Source organism: Bos indicus, chromosome 20 (assembly GCF_029378745.1).
Source record: "Bos indicus isolate NIAB-ARS_2022 breed Sahiwal x Tharparkar chromosome 20, NIAB-ARS_B.indTharparkar_mat_pri_1.0, whole genome shotgun sequence".
NCBI classification, from domain to species: Eukaryota; Metazoa; Chordata; class Mammalia; order Artiodactyla; family Bovidae; genus Bos; species Bos indicus.
In genome coordinates, this window is record NC_091779.1 from 24,139,595 (window position 1) to 24,156,832 (window position 17,238).

Here is a 17,238-nt window from a genome sequence, read left to right on the forward strand (position 1 = left end):
ACCTAGTATGTACCAAGTCCCAGATTCCCAGGAGGAAAGCAGGGGTCCAGCGCAAATTACATTGTTTGTGCTGTTTAGATACACACTCTTATTATTTTAGGAAAAGGTTTGTATCAGTACAGGAAACTGTTTAATAACGGAGTTCCCAGATGCCAGCCAAGTACCGATTTGCACACAGGACTTCCTAAGGAAAGGCAGTCTTAAGCCTACTTTTTCTGAATAAAAGCCAGAGTGAGTGGGCTCAGGTGGGGGAGAGAGAAACCATATGAATGTTAGGAGCACAAGCAAAGGATTCAGCTAGAGCAAAAGTTGTGAGTCTGTAGCAGGTCTGGAGTGTTTGAGAACATGAGAAGCTCAGAGTGACCGGAGCAGATGGAGGGAGGAGAGTGGTCAGCCATTAGGTTCCATGGTAAGAGCTGACTGCTGGGCATAAGGACCCTCTGTACTAGACCATTTAATTCCACTAGGCTTCAGAGGAGATGGGGAAGTGGGCCAGCATTTATTGAGCCCCTGCCAGGCTCCATTCTAGACGTATCACATGTGACTTCTCATTCATTGTGCTCACAGTCCTTGATGTACAATGAGGATTGCAGTAGATCTGGGCGCAGAAAGGTTAAGTTACTTGACCAGGGTCATACAGTTAGTAAGAGAGTGAGTTTTAAGCCCAGATGGTCTGAGCAGAGTCCACTCTGCTATCCATGATGTGAATGATCTGGTACAGTGTTTTAAAACTCCAGGTTTCAGACTGTTCAAAGTCTGTGAAATTAATTGAATGGAACAGGACCAACATTTTAAAAACAAATTAAATAGAATCAAATAGAACAGGTAGCATCAGAATGCACTGTGTGTAGCAAGGGCAGGATTGTTATATGAAACTTTTGCTTCATTTTAAACACACACACATACAAATACACATATATGTTCTAGGTTGTTGTGTAAAAAGTATCCCTCTCTTTGGGTGTTAAAGAACATTGTATGCCACTGATCTAGCAAATCTAAATGTTTTGATATAGGCAAATCACTTTTTAAAATTACTCTTCCTGTTCCTAGGAACACCTGACTTTTGACAGGTTGAGTCAAGTCTTAGAAGTTCATTTGTAGAAACTTCTGTCTAGCAGGGACCTGGAAGTGGATACTGGAGGGATGTAACAGAGTTAATTCAGCCTGTAACAACCCCCCACCCCACCCCACTGCCAGATACCCCTTCATCAGGGGTATGACATGCAAGAAGTCTCTGTGTTCAGGGGAGGGGGCATAGAATGTCACTGTAAGCTTTGAAGTCTCCCTGTGAACACTGTCATCATAGGCCTGCCTGCTGGTTCAGCCCTGCCTGCCCATTTGCTGCCCATCTGCCTGTACCGTCCAGCAAGAAAGGAGACAGGAATGGTCAGACTAGGTACATTGTCTGCAAACATGGCTGATTCACTTTAGGTACTGCTCTATAGCCCAGAGTCATGGTGAGGAGGGCATATACAGAAAAGGAAGAACATCATAAATTATAAAATTTTAAATATTAGGGGAAAAAGGGATGTAGACCAGAGTATATAATGGCAACCTTCCTTTTCTGTTATATATAGTATAATGTGAATGAAATTAGTTTAAAGATTTTAGAAGAAGGAAATCTTGAGCCCTAAAATTTTATGATATAATTATAATGTCTGCTATCAATCTCAGTATAATTTAGACCTGATGAAAAAGAGCCAAGAGGCAGCTAATTTTGAGAGCCTGTGTTGGCAGTTTATGACATCTAAGATATCCTTTATTTTTGCCCCTAATATTTTTTTTTATTGAAGTATGATCTCTCTAGCATATCCATGACAATGTGTAATAGCAATGACAAATGAACACAGAAAACTTCCTGGAAAAACTGTGTGTGTTGAACATATTGCAAAGTGTTCTCCAAAATTGACAACTTTTAATAAAATTAAAGAGGTGCCACATGTTAGGCTTGTTCACTTTCTGAAAATTAATATATAAAGTGTATGCATTTCATCAAAATAGTAAAGCTCTGGGAGTACTTTTTCCAACAAAATAATAATTTCCCCAGAGCTATGGTTACTAGTTACTTCTCTCTAGGGAAAATTTCAAATGTAGGGAATTATTTCAGGCAGTGATTTTTCTTTTCCTAGATTTCAGAGCATGGGAAGCAGTAATAATAACTATAATTTACATAATCATAAGAAAGGTAGTACTAAAAAATGTTCTAACCATTAAACAATTGCACTCATCTCCTGTGCTAGTAAGGTCATGCTTAAAATCTTGCATGCTAGGCTTCAGCATTATGCAAACCAAGAACTTCCAGATGTCCAAACTGGGTTTAGAAAAGATAGAGGAACCAGAGATCAAATTGCCAACATTTGCTGGATCATAGAGAAAGCAAGAATATTCCAGAAAAACATCTACCTCTGTTTAATCAACTACACTAAAGCCTATGACTGTGTGGATCATAAACTGTGGAAAGCTCTTAGAGAGATGGGAATACCAGACCATCTTACCTGTCTTCTGAGAAACTTGAATGCAGGTCGAGAAGCAGCAGTTAGGACCCTGAATGGAGCAACCGATTTGTTCAAGATTGAGAAAGGAGTACAACAAGGGCTGTCTGCTGTCACCCTGTTTGTTTAGCCTATACGCTGAGCACATCATGAGAAACGCTGGGCTGGATGAGTTACAAGCTGGAATCAAGATAGGCGGGAGAAACATCAACAACACCAGATACACGGATGATACCACTCTAATGGCAGAAAGCGAAGAACTAAAGAGCCTCTTGATGAGGGTGAAGGAGAGTGAAAGAGTTGGCTGAAAACTAAATACTTAAAAAAAAACTAAGATCTTGGCATCTGGCCCCATTCATGGCAAACAGAAGGGGAAAAGGTGGAAGTAGTGACAGATTTCCTTTTCTTGGGCTCTGAAATCACTGCGGATGTTGACTGCAGCCATGAAATCAGAAGACTATTGCTTCTTGGCAGGAAAGCTATGACACACCTAGACAGTGGGTTGAAAAGCAGAGACATTGCCGATAAATATCCATACAGTCAAGGCTGTGGTCTTCCCAGTAGTCATGTATGGTTGTGAGAGCTGGACCGTAAAGAAGGCAGAGCGCCAAAGAATTGATGCCTTCAAACTGTGGTGCTGGAGAAGACTCCTGAAAATCCTGTGGACAGCAAGGAGATCAAACCAGTCAATCTTAAGGGAAATCAACCCTGAATATTTGTTGGAAGGACTGATGCTGAAGCTGAAGCTCCAGTATTTTGGTCATCTGGTGTGAACAGCTGACTCATTGGAAAATTCCCTGATGCTGGGAAGGATTGATGGCAGAAGGAGAAGAGGCTGTCAGAGGATGAGATGGCTGGATGGCATCACCAATGCAATGGACGTGAACTTGGGCAAACTTTGGGAGATGGTGAGGGACAGGAAGGCCTGGTGTGCTGCAGTCCATGGGGTCGCAAAGAGTCGGACACGACTGAGCGACTGAGCAACAACAGTCCCTGATGCTTACATTGCCCTTATTCTGCTTCTAACGTTGTTCTAAGCATATTGTATTTATTTACTCATCGAATCTTCAACAACTCTATGGGATATGGTTTTTATTTTAAGGATGAGGAATCTGGGGCACAGAGAGACTGAGACATTTGCACATGATCAGAAATGGAAGAGCCCCTGGTAGACAGTAGTGACAGAGGTGAGGATGTAAGTTTTCACTTGTAACCGTGACGCTCTACTGTCTTCCTTCATGGTTATAGTTAAGAAGCCCAAGGACCTGAGAAAGTAGATAAAGTGAGTTTTACTGTTATTTCCATTTTCAAAAAGAGAAAGCTTCAGAAATGAAGTGAGTTGCCCAAAATAATCAAGTTAGACAGTGGCAGAATCTGGGACAAAAACAGTCCTAAATGTGAATTAATAAGGCCTCTGTATTATGAAGCATTCTTCAGAGAAAGAGAACCAATAGGGTGAGTGTGCGTGTGTATTTATTTGTTGGTTTATTATAAGGAATTGACTTACGTGATCATGGAGGCTTCCAAGTCCCAAGATCTATGGGCAAGGGGGCATGCTGCAGATGCAGGAGAGCCAATAGTGTGAAGTGAAGTGAAAGTCGCCGGGCCAGAATATGGGAGTGGGTAGCCTTTCCCTTCTCCAAGGGATCTTCCCAACCCAGGGATCAAACCCAGGTCTCCCACATTGCAGGTGGATTCTTTACCAGCTGAGCCACAAGGGAAGCCCAAGAATACTGGAATGGGTAGCCTATCCCTCCTCCAGCAGGTCTTGCTGACCCAGAAATCAAACTGGGGTCTCCTGCATTGCAGGCGGATTTTTTTACCAACTGAGCTATAAGGGAAGCCCCATGTAAAGGCTTTCCTGGTTCAAAGGCAGTCAGGCAGGAAAGAATACTCTTTACTCAGGGAAGTATCAGCCAGTTTGTCCCACTCAGGCCTTCAGCTGATTGGTGAGGCCCTCTCACCTGAGATGGGGCTTCCCTGGTGGCTCACACAGTAAAGAATCTGCATGCAATGCAGGAGATCTTGGTTCAATCCCTAGGTTGGGAAGATCTCCTGAAGAAGGGAATGGCTACCCACTCCAGTATTCTTGCCTGGAGAATTCCATGGACAGAGGAGCCTGGCAGGCTACAGTCCATGGGGTGACACAGAGTCAGAGGCGACTGAGTGATTAACACACACACACACCCCCCTGAGAGAGGGGAATCTGTGTTATTCAGCTCATTTAAATGTTTACCTCCTCCAAAAACATCCTCATAAAAACACGCGGAGTAGTATTTGACCAAATATCTGAGTACCCTGTGGCCCAGTCAAGTTGACATATAAAATTAACCATCGGAGTCTTCAGATTCTCTTGCTGTCTTTGACTTTATTTATTTATTTATTTATTTTATTGATTGGCTTTCTCCAAACTCCCGAAAACGCCGCAGGGACCGGACTGAGCGCGGGAGGCGGGGAGGGCGACCGGAGGAGGTGCGCCGCCTGTCTTTGACTTTAAGACAGCATTTTCTCAAGACCTTCAGACCATCCCACATGACCCTCTCATCTCACTCTCCTTACATCTCACTCTCCTTACTTATCATCGGAGCTTAGAGGAGGTGGCATGGAGAGTCATCTACAGTCTGTGTGGGAGAAGATAGCGGGCGGACAGGGTAGAACTGCTGAGGGCATCTCAGACTCTGGATGGGAGTTCAGAGGCAGGAATCTGAGCATTCACCACTCAGTCCCAGCATTCCAAGCACACTCCTTTCTCTTGAAATACTTTAAACAACATTGCTTTGAAGCGCATGACCAATCAGTGGTGGTACAGGAGGTCATTTCAGCATGACAAACTGGAGCTGGAATTTGATTAGACTGCGTGGGGTGAATCCTTTGCATTTTCCTCTGACGTATGTTCTCCTGAGTACTTTTGTACTCAGGCATGACCAGTGATTTTCATGCATGCTTGATAAAATGTATTGGTGTCCACAAGGGGGCTTCGTTTTTCTATTTTTCACTTTTTGCTTTCAATGATACTGTACATTTTGTTTTGTTGTTGTTGTTGATACCAAAAATAGAACTATTTGCTTGTTTCTGATAAGCACTTGCCATCACTGTAAAGATCTCTGAGAGCTATGGACAGTGGAGCAATGAAGGCAGCAAAGTCCAAAACGGTGACTTGGAGGCCTGAAGGCCTGGAAGGATCAAAGAGTGGGATAGTCCATTCACAAATATTTCACATCCCTCTTGAAACTCAAAACAAAGGCCTGGGTTTTTAAGTATTTGGATCATAATTTGGATATATTAGATCATTTTTCTAAATCTAACATCCTGTTTAAAAGTGAATTAAAAAAATACATCATTCCAGGTTCAAATGTTAATTTTTTCAGATATTTATTCCTTAAGCCATTGTTTATTGGGCTTTGGATCACACTGCAATCTGAATCAAGTTTGGAGACTTTGTTTTCTTGTCCCCGCCCATTTGAAGTTTCTGTTACCGAAGACTAGGCATTAAATCAGGTCTCATCAAAAGCAATGGGACTTTTAACTGAAGCAAATTTTGTTTGAGTGGAAATGGAGAACTGAGGTTACTAGCTCTTGTTTTGAGTGGCAGATTTTACATTGGTTTTGGAAGATGATATATTCTAGAGGCAAGAGGGGCAACAGTGTTTCACAGAATAGTAACTACAGTGGAAAACATGCTTCCTCCAGCTTTTGTGTGCACCACTGGAAAAAACGAGTATCTACGAGTCACAGGAAGAGAAATGGCAGTATATTTCCAAATCAAGTTCCTGAGGAAATGAAGATAAGATTCATATATGGATTTAAAAATGTAAAAAGTGCAAGACTAGGATGATTGGGCTTAGAATTTTGTTAGGCAGTCCAGCTTGTATATTTTATAGAAACTGTAGCCTTTTCATGGATTAACTGAAAGCCAAAACTTACAATTTGACATTAGGTTGATTAGTATTTCTGGTAGCTGTAAAAATTGATGTTCTTAGAGTTTGGGGCTGAAAAATCCTCTGTGGGCATATTCCAAATGCCAAGACATAGGAGCATCCATTGGCAACACAAACATTAAACAGACAAACTACGATCCCAAATTCTGGAGGAATGCTGTGGGATGAAACAGAATGTGCGGTGCATATTGTAGAATAGCCAATTCAGGTTATCAAAGGGGAAAGAGTGGGGCGGGGTAAATTAGAGTATGGGATTAACAGATACAAACTACTATACATATAATAGATAACGAGGATTTACTGCATAGCACACAGAACTATGTTCAATATCTTATAATAAGCTATAGTGGAAAATAATCTGAAAAAATACATACATATATATAACTGAATCACATTGCTGTATACCAGGAAGTAACACATTATTGTAAATCTCCTAGACTCCAATATTCTTTTTAAATTTGTGTGTGTGTGTGTGGGTGGGGGATTTTCCTTAGTAGTTGTCGCATGCAGACTTAGTTGACCCGTGGCATACGGGATCATGTCTCCAACCAGGGATCAAACCCTGTGTTGGAAGGTGATTAACCACTGGAACACCAGTTAAGTCCCTATACTCCAATTTTTTTTTTAAGTTAAAAAATAAAAAAGAATAGTGTCAAGAGTGATATTATACTCCAGGTGACTTTTAAGTAATATTTAAAAATCACATCCATTCTCAGAGCCAAATCTGATGAAGAAAGATGAGTAACATAAAGCTATTATTTATTGGATGGTTACTCTGTGCCAGGTAAAACTTGTTCTGAGTACTTTACATGCTTTATATCACTCATTATACATAATAATTCTATTATGCCTACTTCACTAATGAGGAAATTGAGGCACAGAGAAATTGAGAAATGTGCCCAAAGTTTCATAGCTAAAGTGGCATATCATTTCTGGTAGAAAAATGTAGAAATCCCGTGTAGTTTCTGATCTCCCTTTCTCAAATTCTGTTTAGTCATAGTTAATTTCACAAACTGCATTTTCTACTGAGGAGAACAGCCTGTTAGACCAGAGCAATTACCTCCTAAATAGTTTAGGATTGAATTTTTAAAGAGTTGGTAACAAGTGTAGAAGAGGATAAGGTTCTTGTCAGAGAGCAGAGAATGACACATAAGCTTAGAAATATGCACAGTATTTTTGTGGGAGGACTTTATAAATACAGAGAGAAATGTGAAAATCTATTTAGTGATAAAGCCGCCGCCTTTAGTGTTGGTGAAATGTCACATGACCATAGGATTAGAGAAACCCCAAGCAGCACGATTCCATGAGATGTAATGTGATGTCTCAGCAAGCACTTTAAACTCAGTGGCCCCAGTGGTAAAGGACCCACCCGCCAGTGCAGGAGACAGAAGAGACACGGGTTCAATCCCTGGGTCGGGAAGATCCCCTGGAGGAGGAAATAGCAACCCATTCCAGTGTTCTTGCCTGGAGAGTCCCATGGACAGAGGAGCCTGGCAGGCCACAGTCCATGGGGTCGCAAAGAGTCGGACACGACTGAAGTGACTTTTGGGGCTTTGGGGATTTCAAAACTGAACGCCTTCTCTTGCTGCCCAGATCTGCGCCTGCCGCAGCTACCCTCATTTCGGTTGATGGTGATTTGGTCCTTCTAGTTGCTGAGACCCAAACCAGGTCCTTTTCACCGTCTTCCTTCTTCTGCACCTTACTACACCTAGCTTGTTAGAAACTGTCGACAGCACCCAGAATTTCCCCGCTTCTTCCCTCCTCTCCAGTGCCCCCCACTCTCTTCTCTCTGCAGGATTATAGCACGCGTCTCCTAACTGTTGTCCTGCTTCTATCCTTGGCCTCCCACACTCTGTCCTTGACACAAGGCCACAGGGGTCTGTTACCACTAAGCTGGCCCAGGTTATGACTTACCGAAAGCCCCATGGTAATTCCTGGTTGCACTCAAGTGAAGCCCAGGTGGCCTTCAAGAGCCTGCAGGATTGACCTTGGCAGCCGTGTCGATGTGCCGCCTCCTACTCTTCAGCTTGCTAGTTCTGGCCCCGCCGCGCTGGCCTCTGCTGCTCCGCAGCCGGCCGAGGCTTGCCCGCAAGCAGGGCTGAGCTCTCTTCCTGGTTGTACTTCCCCACGTGTCCCCATGGATCCTCCCTCACCTCCTTCCAGTTCTCCTCAGATAAGTCTCCTATCTAACCTCTGAGCATCTCATGTTGCTTCATTTAAAATTTGTTTACAGTGCCTGTGACTCTCTAACAGACTGTGTCATTTATTTCTTCATTATTCCTAGCATTTCTTCCCTGTATCCCTTTATCCTCTGCTGTTGGAATGTATCCTCCATGAGGACCGGACTCTTTTGTATACTGATGTATTGCAAGCACCAGAACATTGCCTGGGATATAGCAGATGTTCAAAAAAGGATGATGTGTTGAATAATGTAAACAGATTTTAAATACAAATGGAAAAATAGAGACTGTTACTCAGAAACAACTGCAATAAGCACTCACCTGGGCTTCCCAGATGGCTCAAGTGGGAAAGAACCTGCCTGCCAATGCAGGAGATGCAGGCAGGAGACTTGGGTTTGATCCCTGGGTTGGGAAGATCCCCTGGAGAAGGAAATGGCAACCCACTCCAGTATTCTTGCCTGGAAAATCCTATGAACAGGGGAGCCTGGCAGACTACAGTCCATGGGGTCCTGTAGACTTGGACACAACCAAGCAACGGCACACGCACACAAGCAGAGTAAACATTGCAAGGCCATGGGGACTAGGTATTTGTTTCCCGGCAAGATGGATAGGATAAAGGAGAATTTTTAAAAAATGTATTGTTTGTGTTCTGCCCTCAAATATTTAAAAGTGAATGAAATCATTTGCTTCTTAAAGTAATGAATAGAAATCCTTAAGTCAATCCTATGGGGTAGTTTCTGTGATTATTTGAGATTCCATATGGAATGCTTAGCATATACCAGCCACACAGACAGCACTTAGTAACCATCAACTTTTATTGCTTTTGTACTTTACATAAATGCATATGCAGTTTCAATAATTAGTTTTGAATAATAACAATGAATCCTGTTTTTTTTTATTGAAATCTCATAAATTAAATAAACACTACAACATGCTCTGCATTTCATCTGGCGTTTAATTATATGTCTGTTTTGAATTAAGACTCATCATGGTTTAAAAACGTGAGTGAGTTGCTCTAGTTTTTTTTTCTTTTAAGTCTTTGTGCAAGGGGCCGGTGTCTCATAGCTATTCAGTTTACTGGTGTTATGTGATTGGAATTTGTGCTCACAAGATCTGTGATTCTTTTTAAGGTGTGGGTGAATTCTGTCGCTGAGATTACCCGTGATGAACTCTGTGCAGTGGATGGGGACTCCTCCCCACAGGACCTGGCCTACTTGGTCTCTCCACCCAGCAATGGACATTTGGCTCTCAAGTCCATTCCTGGCCGTAGCATTCAGAACTTCACCCAGGCTCAGATCAATGAGGGCCAGCTAGTGTTTGTACACAACGGTAGGTAACTGAGCAAAGCAATGTGAAACTAAAGTGCGTTTCAGTCAAAGGTTAACATGTAGTCACACCTAATAGCTGCTGACGGAAAACCACAAGCCATCTAAAAACCTTGCAGACTGTATAGTTTTTTTAAAAAGTGACACATTTTAGTAAGGCTAGTACATTTAAGCTTACATTTGAGTAAGGCCAATAATAGCAAACATCAGAGGGTACCTATAACTCATACTTGGCTTACTCACATTCTCATGTGAGGTGAAATATGTACATTTCAGATTCTTTTCCGTTATGGGTTATTGCAATATGGGTTATTGAATATAGTTCCCTATGCCATATAGTAAGTCCTTATTGTTTATCCATTATATATAAAATAGATAAATGTAAGCTTCTCAGAGATCTTTTTCCTGACCGCCCGCTGAAATCACATCTCTTCCATTTATCGCTATCACTTATTCTGGCTACCTTACGTTCTAGTATAGACTGATTCGTTCATTTGTGTGCTGTCTGTCTTCCCCACTAGAGTATAAGGGCTAGAAGAATAGGATCTTTCTTTTGTTTGCTCTTACATTCTCAGCACCTAATAACAGTGACTGGAACGTAGTAGGTGCTTAATAAAAATTTGTTGTAAGAATGAAATCCTATTGATACCTATTATGTGCCGGGTAATGTTCCAAATGCTGGAATACATTGGTGAACACAACAAATGCATTTATTAAATTAATGAATATAAGGATGAATGAATGGATATAACTGTAAATCTAAGAGACCCTGATATTAAAAGGCTTTGTTTTCTTCCCTCTGGTCATCAGTAAATCAATAAGCCACATCACCACTGTACATCTGCAGGAGGGGTGATCTAGCTGGCCTCTGTTTCCTGGCTGCCCTTGACAGTGGTCAGAGAGGGCAAGCTGCCCATTCTCAGCCACAGGAGGAAGTGGGGGGAGGAGGAGTGTGAGCCTGGGGTGCATGATGGTAAAGCTAAAAGCTGTATCTTTCCAGCCACTTTTAATTACCTTCTTTGAAAATAAAGAAAACAAAGATAAAAATCTGCTAAACTCAAAGGTAGTAATTTCCTGATTATCTCTGCAGTTAAGTACAAAGAATTCCCAGATAACCTGAAAAGCATTTACTATGTGACTGCTCTTATCTAGTGGTTCCAAACCTGTAGCCTGGGGACCTGTTGGGGGTTAGTTTTATTGCAATAAAATCGTAAATCTACCCACATGTGTAAAAGCGTTGTTTCTAGACTGAATGATCTTTTCCACATGTGTTTTATTTTTTAATTGTATGCAGTTGTTCTCATTAATATAAAAAAATTCATTTAAAGGGGCATTGAATTGATAGGATGTTTCTGCCAATTATGTGTGGTTTTGGTTACTAGATACTAAAAATCCAGGTATTATTAGGCAAGGGCCTAGAAGTTTTTTATCTCTATGAAAGGATTGTCATATGTTCAAAATAGTGAGACCTGCTTTAGAGACTTGCACAGAGAAAGTTTAGAATTTCTAAGACTAAGCAGTGTGCAGTGGGAAGGAGTTACTGATTGTCTGGCATGTGCTAGGCACTGCAGGAGATACAATGACAGGACCCATTTCATTTAATCAGCAAAAGTTTTCTGAGTGATTGGGAGTAAACGATCTCGTTATAGAGATGAAGAAACTGAGGCCCAGAAAGATATAACTGGTCCGACTCTAAAGCTGGGCTTTCTCTAGTAGCTGCCACCCATAGAAGGGCAGAGTAGTTTGAAGAGCTGAAGTTACTCTTTGCAGTGAAGGATTGAAATATAAATTAGCTCTTTGGATTGATTTGTTTGTCAACTACCAGGTCAATATTTGCTTTTGGCAAATAGAGAAAATAATTTCTCCTAAAAAAGCAGAAAGGAGAGTTAAAGTCAAGCTCTTTGGAGAGTCAATCCATCACATTTTCTAAATGGACCTGGAGGCAGTAATAGCCTTCAAAGTGGCAGGAGCCCAGCTGCAGATGAGCCACTTGCTGAAACCAGCTGGTTCTCCCTGCTACATCTGTCCCTCAGCAGCCCCAAACAAAGGCTTAGGTTTAGTTAGTCTCAGCATTTATATCTGCAAAGTGCTCCGCCATTAATCTAATTCATTATTCCACATAACAACCTAAGTAGGTCGATACAGCCAAGAAGTGGGGGGATAAATGATTTGAGGTTGCCCTTCTGAAAGTACTGTTAGGTCAGGAGAATCTAAGGTTATACAATAAAATCCACAGGTCACTTTCATGTTTCCCTCCCTCTGTCTCTTTGGTCATAATTTGTATGCTAGTCAGTGTACCTAGTACACTATTCTAGTATTCGTTTTGCTATAATTCCTTTGGATTCCATTTACATTTTGTTACCGAATTCATGAAATGTTCAAACTGCCTAATAGCAGAAAACATTTTCTCCATAGTTTCACATTTAATTAAATACAGCTTTCAAAGTGCTATTTCTAGTAAAAAGGAGCAAACAAACAAAAATAATATTTGGCTGTGCGCCTCTGTTCTAAATTAAGCAGACCCAGAATTCTTTTCCTCTGTTTTTTTTTTAAATATGGTGACTCCAGTGTATTGGAAAAAATGTTTAAAGGCTGTAACCTTTTATTTTGAGGAGTCAGAACTCTCTGGGTTTGCTTAAATAACAGAGACTTAAGAGAAGGTTAAGTCATCAACCGGCCTTTTATTAAATCATGTTATTAAGGGAGTACTTGTAGGTAATTGCAGATCCTGATCATGCCTCCTTTGTTCCTTGCCACATGTCCCTGAGGGCAACGAGGAGGGCATTTCTACCCATTACATGATGCAGAGACCTGTGGGCTGCACATTTACTCCTGGATGAACTATTTCAAAAGGCAAGGGGACTGTGATTGTCATGCTCTCTGCGTGATGATCTTGCCTGGTGTTTTGGGAATCAGACCGGTAAAGCACTCGGGGGAACAGGATCAATAGGGGGCCCGGCCCAACTTCTGTTTCACACATAAGTTAATTTATAACTTTGTTGATGTCACTGATCTCTTAACAGAAGTATGAGAGTAGAATTGTCTTCTTGCAGGAATTTAACAAAACTGGGGCTGAGTCTTTCTCCATTTTTTCTCTTTCCCCTCTTAGCAGGAAACAGAGATAGATGAATAATGGGAAAGTATTTGGGGGGAGGGGCTGTGTTATTTAATTCCCTCTAGTTTTGATTTTCATTATCATCAAGTGTTATCAATAGTTCAGAAACTGCTAAGGGATGCATGTGTGTGTGGCATCCTTGTATTACTTTTACTGGTATAAATTGACTCCAAGATAATAAAATACAGGTAATCAACATGTCTGAAATTTTTTTTTTTAATTTCTTGGAGGTGACATCTTTGCTTTCTTTTATTACTTTCAGGAGAGGATGAGGTGGGAATATGCATTTTAGACCTTTATTGGTATTCTTTTCATTTTGTATTTTGGCAGTATTTGATTTGATCTTGGTGACCGTAGTAACTAACTCTCCAATTGATAGGAGTAGCTTTGGAGGGAGATTAGGTGGGAGAGAAGGTGAAAGTGGGTGGCTTTTGCAAAATGACCAGACTGACCAGAGTGTAATTTCTTCTTTTGAAGGAGCAATGTCAGGAGGCTTTAATTTTCAGGTTACTGATGGTTTGAACTTTGCACCACGACAAATTTTTAGCATCACAGCTCGAGCTCTGATCATTAGCTTGGAAGTAAACAGAGGACTGAGCATCTTCCCAGGTAAGATTTTAACTTCATTGAGTGTTTGGGTTTAAGTGTTTTTCAATTAATAAATTGAAATATCATTTAATATAATATCTTTATAAATATAGAAAGTTCTACCTGCATGGTATAAAGTATTATCTTTTACTATAGAATGACTTTAACAACAGTTACAAAGTCCCAAAAAGGATTGTCTCTTTGCAGGAATTTAACAGAAGTAAGGCTGGGTATCCCCCACCCCGTCCCTCCTCTTTCCTGTTCCTCAGAAGAGGGCATGCTGGTGAAGGGCAATGGGGGAAGCAGTTTTTATGGTCCATGTACACTTTTTTCCTGTACTAGCCTTAAGTTCAGTTCAGTTCAGTCGCTCAGTCATGTCCAACTCTTTGCGACCCCATGAATCGCAGCACGCCAGGCCTCCCTGTCCATCACCAACTCCCGGAGTTCACTGAGACTCACGTCCATCGAGTCAGTGATGCCATCCAGCCATCTCATTCTCTGTCGTCCCGTTCTCCTCCTGCCCCCAATCCCTCCCAGCATCAGGGTCTTTTCCAATGAGTCAACTCTTCGCATGAGGTGGCCAAAGTCCTGGAGTTTCAGATTTAGCATCATTCCTTCCAAAGAAATCCCAGGGCTGATCTCCTTCAGAATGGACTGGTTGGATCTCCTTGCAGTCCAAGGGACTCTCAAGAGTCTTCTCCAACACCACAGTTCAAACGCATCAATTCTTCAGTGCTCAGCCTTCTTCACAGTCCAACTCTCACATCCATACATGACCACTGGAAAAACCATAGCCTTGACTAGACGGACCTTTGCTGGCAAAGTAATGTCTCTGCTTTTGAATATGCTATCTAGGTTGGTCATAACTTTCCTTCCAAGGAGTAAGCGTCTTTTAAATTTATGGCTGCAATCACCATCTGTAGTGATTTTGGAGCCTAAAAAAATACAGTCTGACACTGTTTCCACTGTTTCCCCATCTATTTCCCATGAAGTGATGGGACCAGATGCCATGATCTTCGTTTTCTGAATGTTGAGTTTTAAGCCAACTTTTTCACTCTCCTCTTTCACTTTCATCAAGAGGCTTTTTAATTCCTTTTCACTTTCTGCCATAAGGGTGGTGTCATCTGCATATCTGAGGTTATTGATATTTCTCCCAGCAATCTTGATTCCAGCTTGTGCTTCTTCCAGCCCAGCGTTTCTCATGATGTACTTTGCATAGAAGTTAAATAAGCAGGGTGACAATATACAGCCTTGACATACTCCTTTTCCTATTTGGAACCAGTCTGTTGTTCCATGTCCAGTTCTAACTGTTGCTTCCTGATCTGCATACAAATTTCTCAAGAGGCAGGTCAGGTGGTCTGGTATTCCCATCTCTTTCAGAATTTTCCACAGTTTATTGTGATCCACACAGTCAAAGGCTTTGGCATAGTCAATAAAGCAGAAAGAGATGTTTTTCTGGAACTCTCTTGCTTTTTCCATGATCCAGCATATGTTGGCAATTTGGTCTCTGTTCCTCTGCCTTTTCTAAAACCAGCTTGAACATCTGGAAGTTCATGGTTCACATATAGGATCCTTAAAGAAGCAGGAGAGCTTCTGTAATGAGTATCTAGATCTTGGGGTTTTCTTTTTTTTTTTTTTTTTAATATAAAAACCTTGTGTATCAGGGGACCAGCGGTTCTTACTTTGAGGCCCTGCAGCCTTTGAACTGGTTTTTGCCAAAAATTTCAGCTTGGCTGAGATGGAGAGATGTAAGTGAGCATCTCTGACTCAAAACCCTCACTGCAAGGATAGAACAAGGTTTTACCCAATGGCGAGGGTAATAAAAGAGGAGGAAAAAAATTTAAAGCTTGTTATTTCCCTCCAAAAGCGCTGAGGTAGATGGCACAGGAAATAATAACATTTTACATTACAATTTTAAAAAACCCTGTGTATTATAACTTGTTTAACTGATATACATTATCAGTAATGCTGCAGTCCATTGGATTGCAAAGAGTCAGACGTGAATTGGCGACTGAACAACAGCAGCAGTGTTATCAGTAAAATATAAACATTGATCATTTTAATAATATGGTCACTCCATGGTTACTCTAGCCAATTGTTCTCAACCATTGTGAAGCTTTAAAAAATACCAGTGTCTCAGCCTCACCAATTGAATGGGAATCTTTGGACTAGGTCCTGGCCACCATTTTGTTTTAAGTTTCAGGTGGTCCTGAAGTACAACCAGGACTGCGATCATGGGGCTAGTGGTGTACTAGTCTTTTAATCGTTATATCTGTGTGAGATAGGTGATGTATTCACAGCAAGTTGGCAGAATTTGTGGCTTAAAGAGATGATATACCTTGATTGTGCAACCAGGAAATAGATAAAGCTTGCTGCTGCTGGTAAGTCGCTTCAGTCCTGTCCACCTCTGTGCGACCCCATAGACGGCAGCCCACCAGGCTCCCGCAACCCTGGGATTCTCCAGGCAAGAACACTGGAGTGGGTTGCCATTTCCTTCTCCAATGTATGAAAGTGAGAAGTGAAAGTGAAGTCACTCAGTCGTGTCCAGCTCTTCTCGACCCCATGGACTGCAGCCTACCAGGCTCCTCCGTCCATGGGATTTTTCAGGCAAGAGTACTGGAGTGGGTTGCCATTGCCTTCTCCAAGATAAAGCTTACATACCTCTAAATAAACCTAGAGAAAAATCACTGTTCATAACTTTCAAAAAAAATTTTTTTTTTGAAATTTTTAGGTGCCTTAAGCATTTGAGCTCACAAAAAGAATCTTTATCAAAATCTAACTGAAGATATGTTAACCTGGATTCTTCTCTTCTAAAACCTTTTTATATTCCGTAATTTTTCTCTGAAAAGTGCAATGCTTCTATCCTTTTTCAAGGCAATTAGAGTGTCATTTGGTGTTTTAAAAAATAAGCAAACTGCTACACCCTAATATTTTGGAAAAAAAATACAGCCATCTATTAAAAAGAGGGTCTAAACTTAGAGTAAATCTGGTTGCTGCAAAAGATTAAATACCTTTCATCTATTCTCGCTAAACCCTGGTTTGTGACTGAAGACAGTTTTATTAGATTCAAGGGGAGTTATAGCCACTGTAGCTTAGAAAGTTTCAAGTTTCTGGCACCTGTTTTACTGAATATTAATTTAGCAAAAAAAACCATGTTAAAATATCTCTTGTCACCCTTGTGGAACTCTGCAAAACATAGAGTAACCGTGGACACAGCCCTGAGTAACCATCCCCTTTCCCTTTCCGACATGCACTGCATCTGCCCTACTCTGGCCTCCCTGCATCCTGTATCTAAGAACCCTCCGCCAGAACTTTACATTATCCTCAGATGCCAAAGTGAGTTGTTTCCTTTTCCAGCTCCCCCTAGCCTGTTAGGTCTGTTATTCTTGGTTCTCTGTCGTTCTCTATCCCCAGACCATGACTTATATCCAACTCCAGCCCCTGGTCAGTAGGAAGGAAGATGAATTTTCGTGTACGTTTCCATCAGTTGATTCTTAACATTTGATCTGAGCTTGGGTGGGTGTGGAATGAGAATGAGGGAGTCATAGATTTTAGAGATGGGATGGACATTATGGGTCCCTTGGTCCAGTTGTTCTTGGC

At 41.4% G+C, this 17,238-nt stretch overlaps 1 protein-coding gene across 1 annotated transcript in view; it reads left to right on the forward strand.

The window, feature by feature from the left end:
• LOC109574931 (chondroitin sulfate proteoglycan 4-like) overlaps positions 1-17,238 on the forward strand; it is a 76,133-nt gene that overhangs the window by 25,946 nt on the left and 32,949 nt on the right. The window contains exons 6-7 of the mRNA XM_070774685.1: positions 9,741-9,939; positions 13,528-13,659. Coding sequence (XP_070630786.1) covers positions 9,741-9,939; positions 13,528-13,659 — 331 coding nt within the window. The remainder of the gene's footprint in view (positions 1-9,740; positions 9,940-13,527; positions 13,660-17,238) is intronic.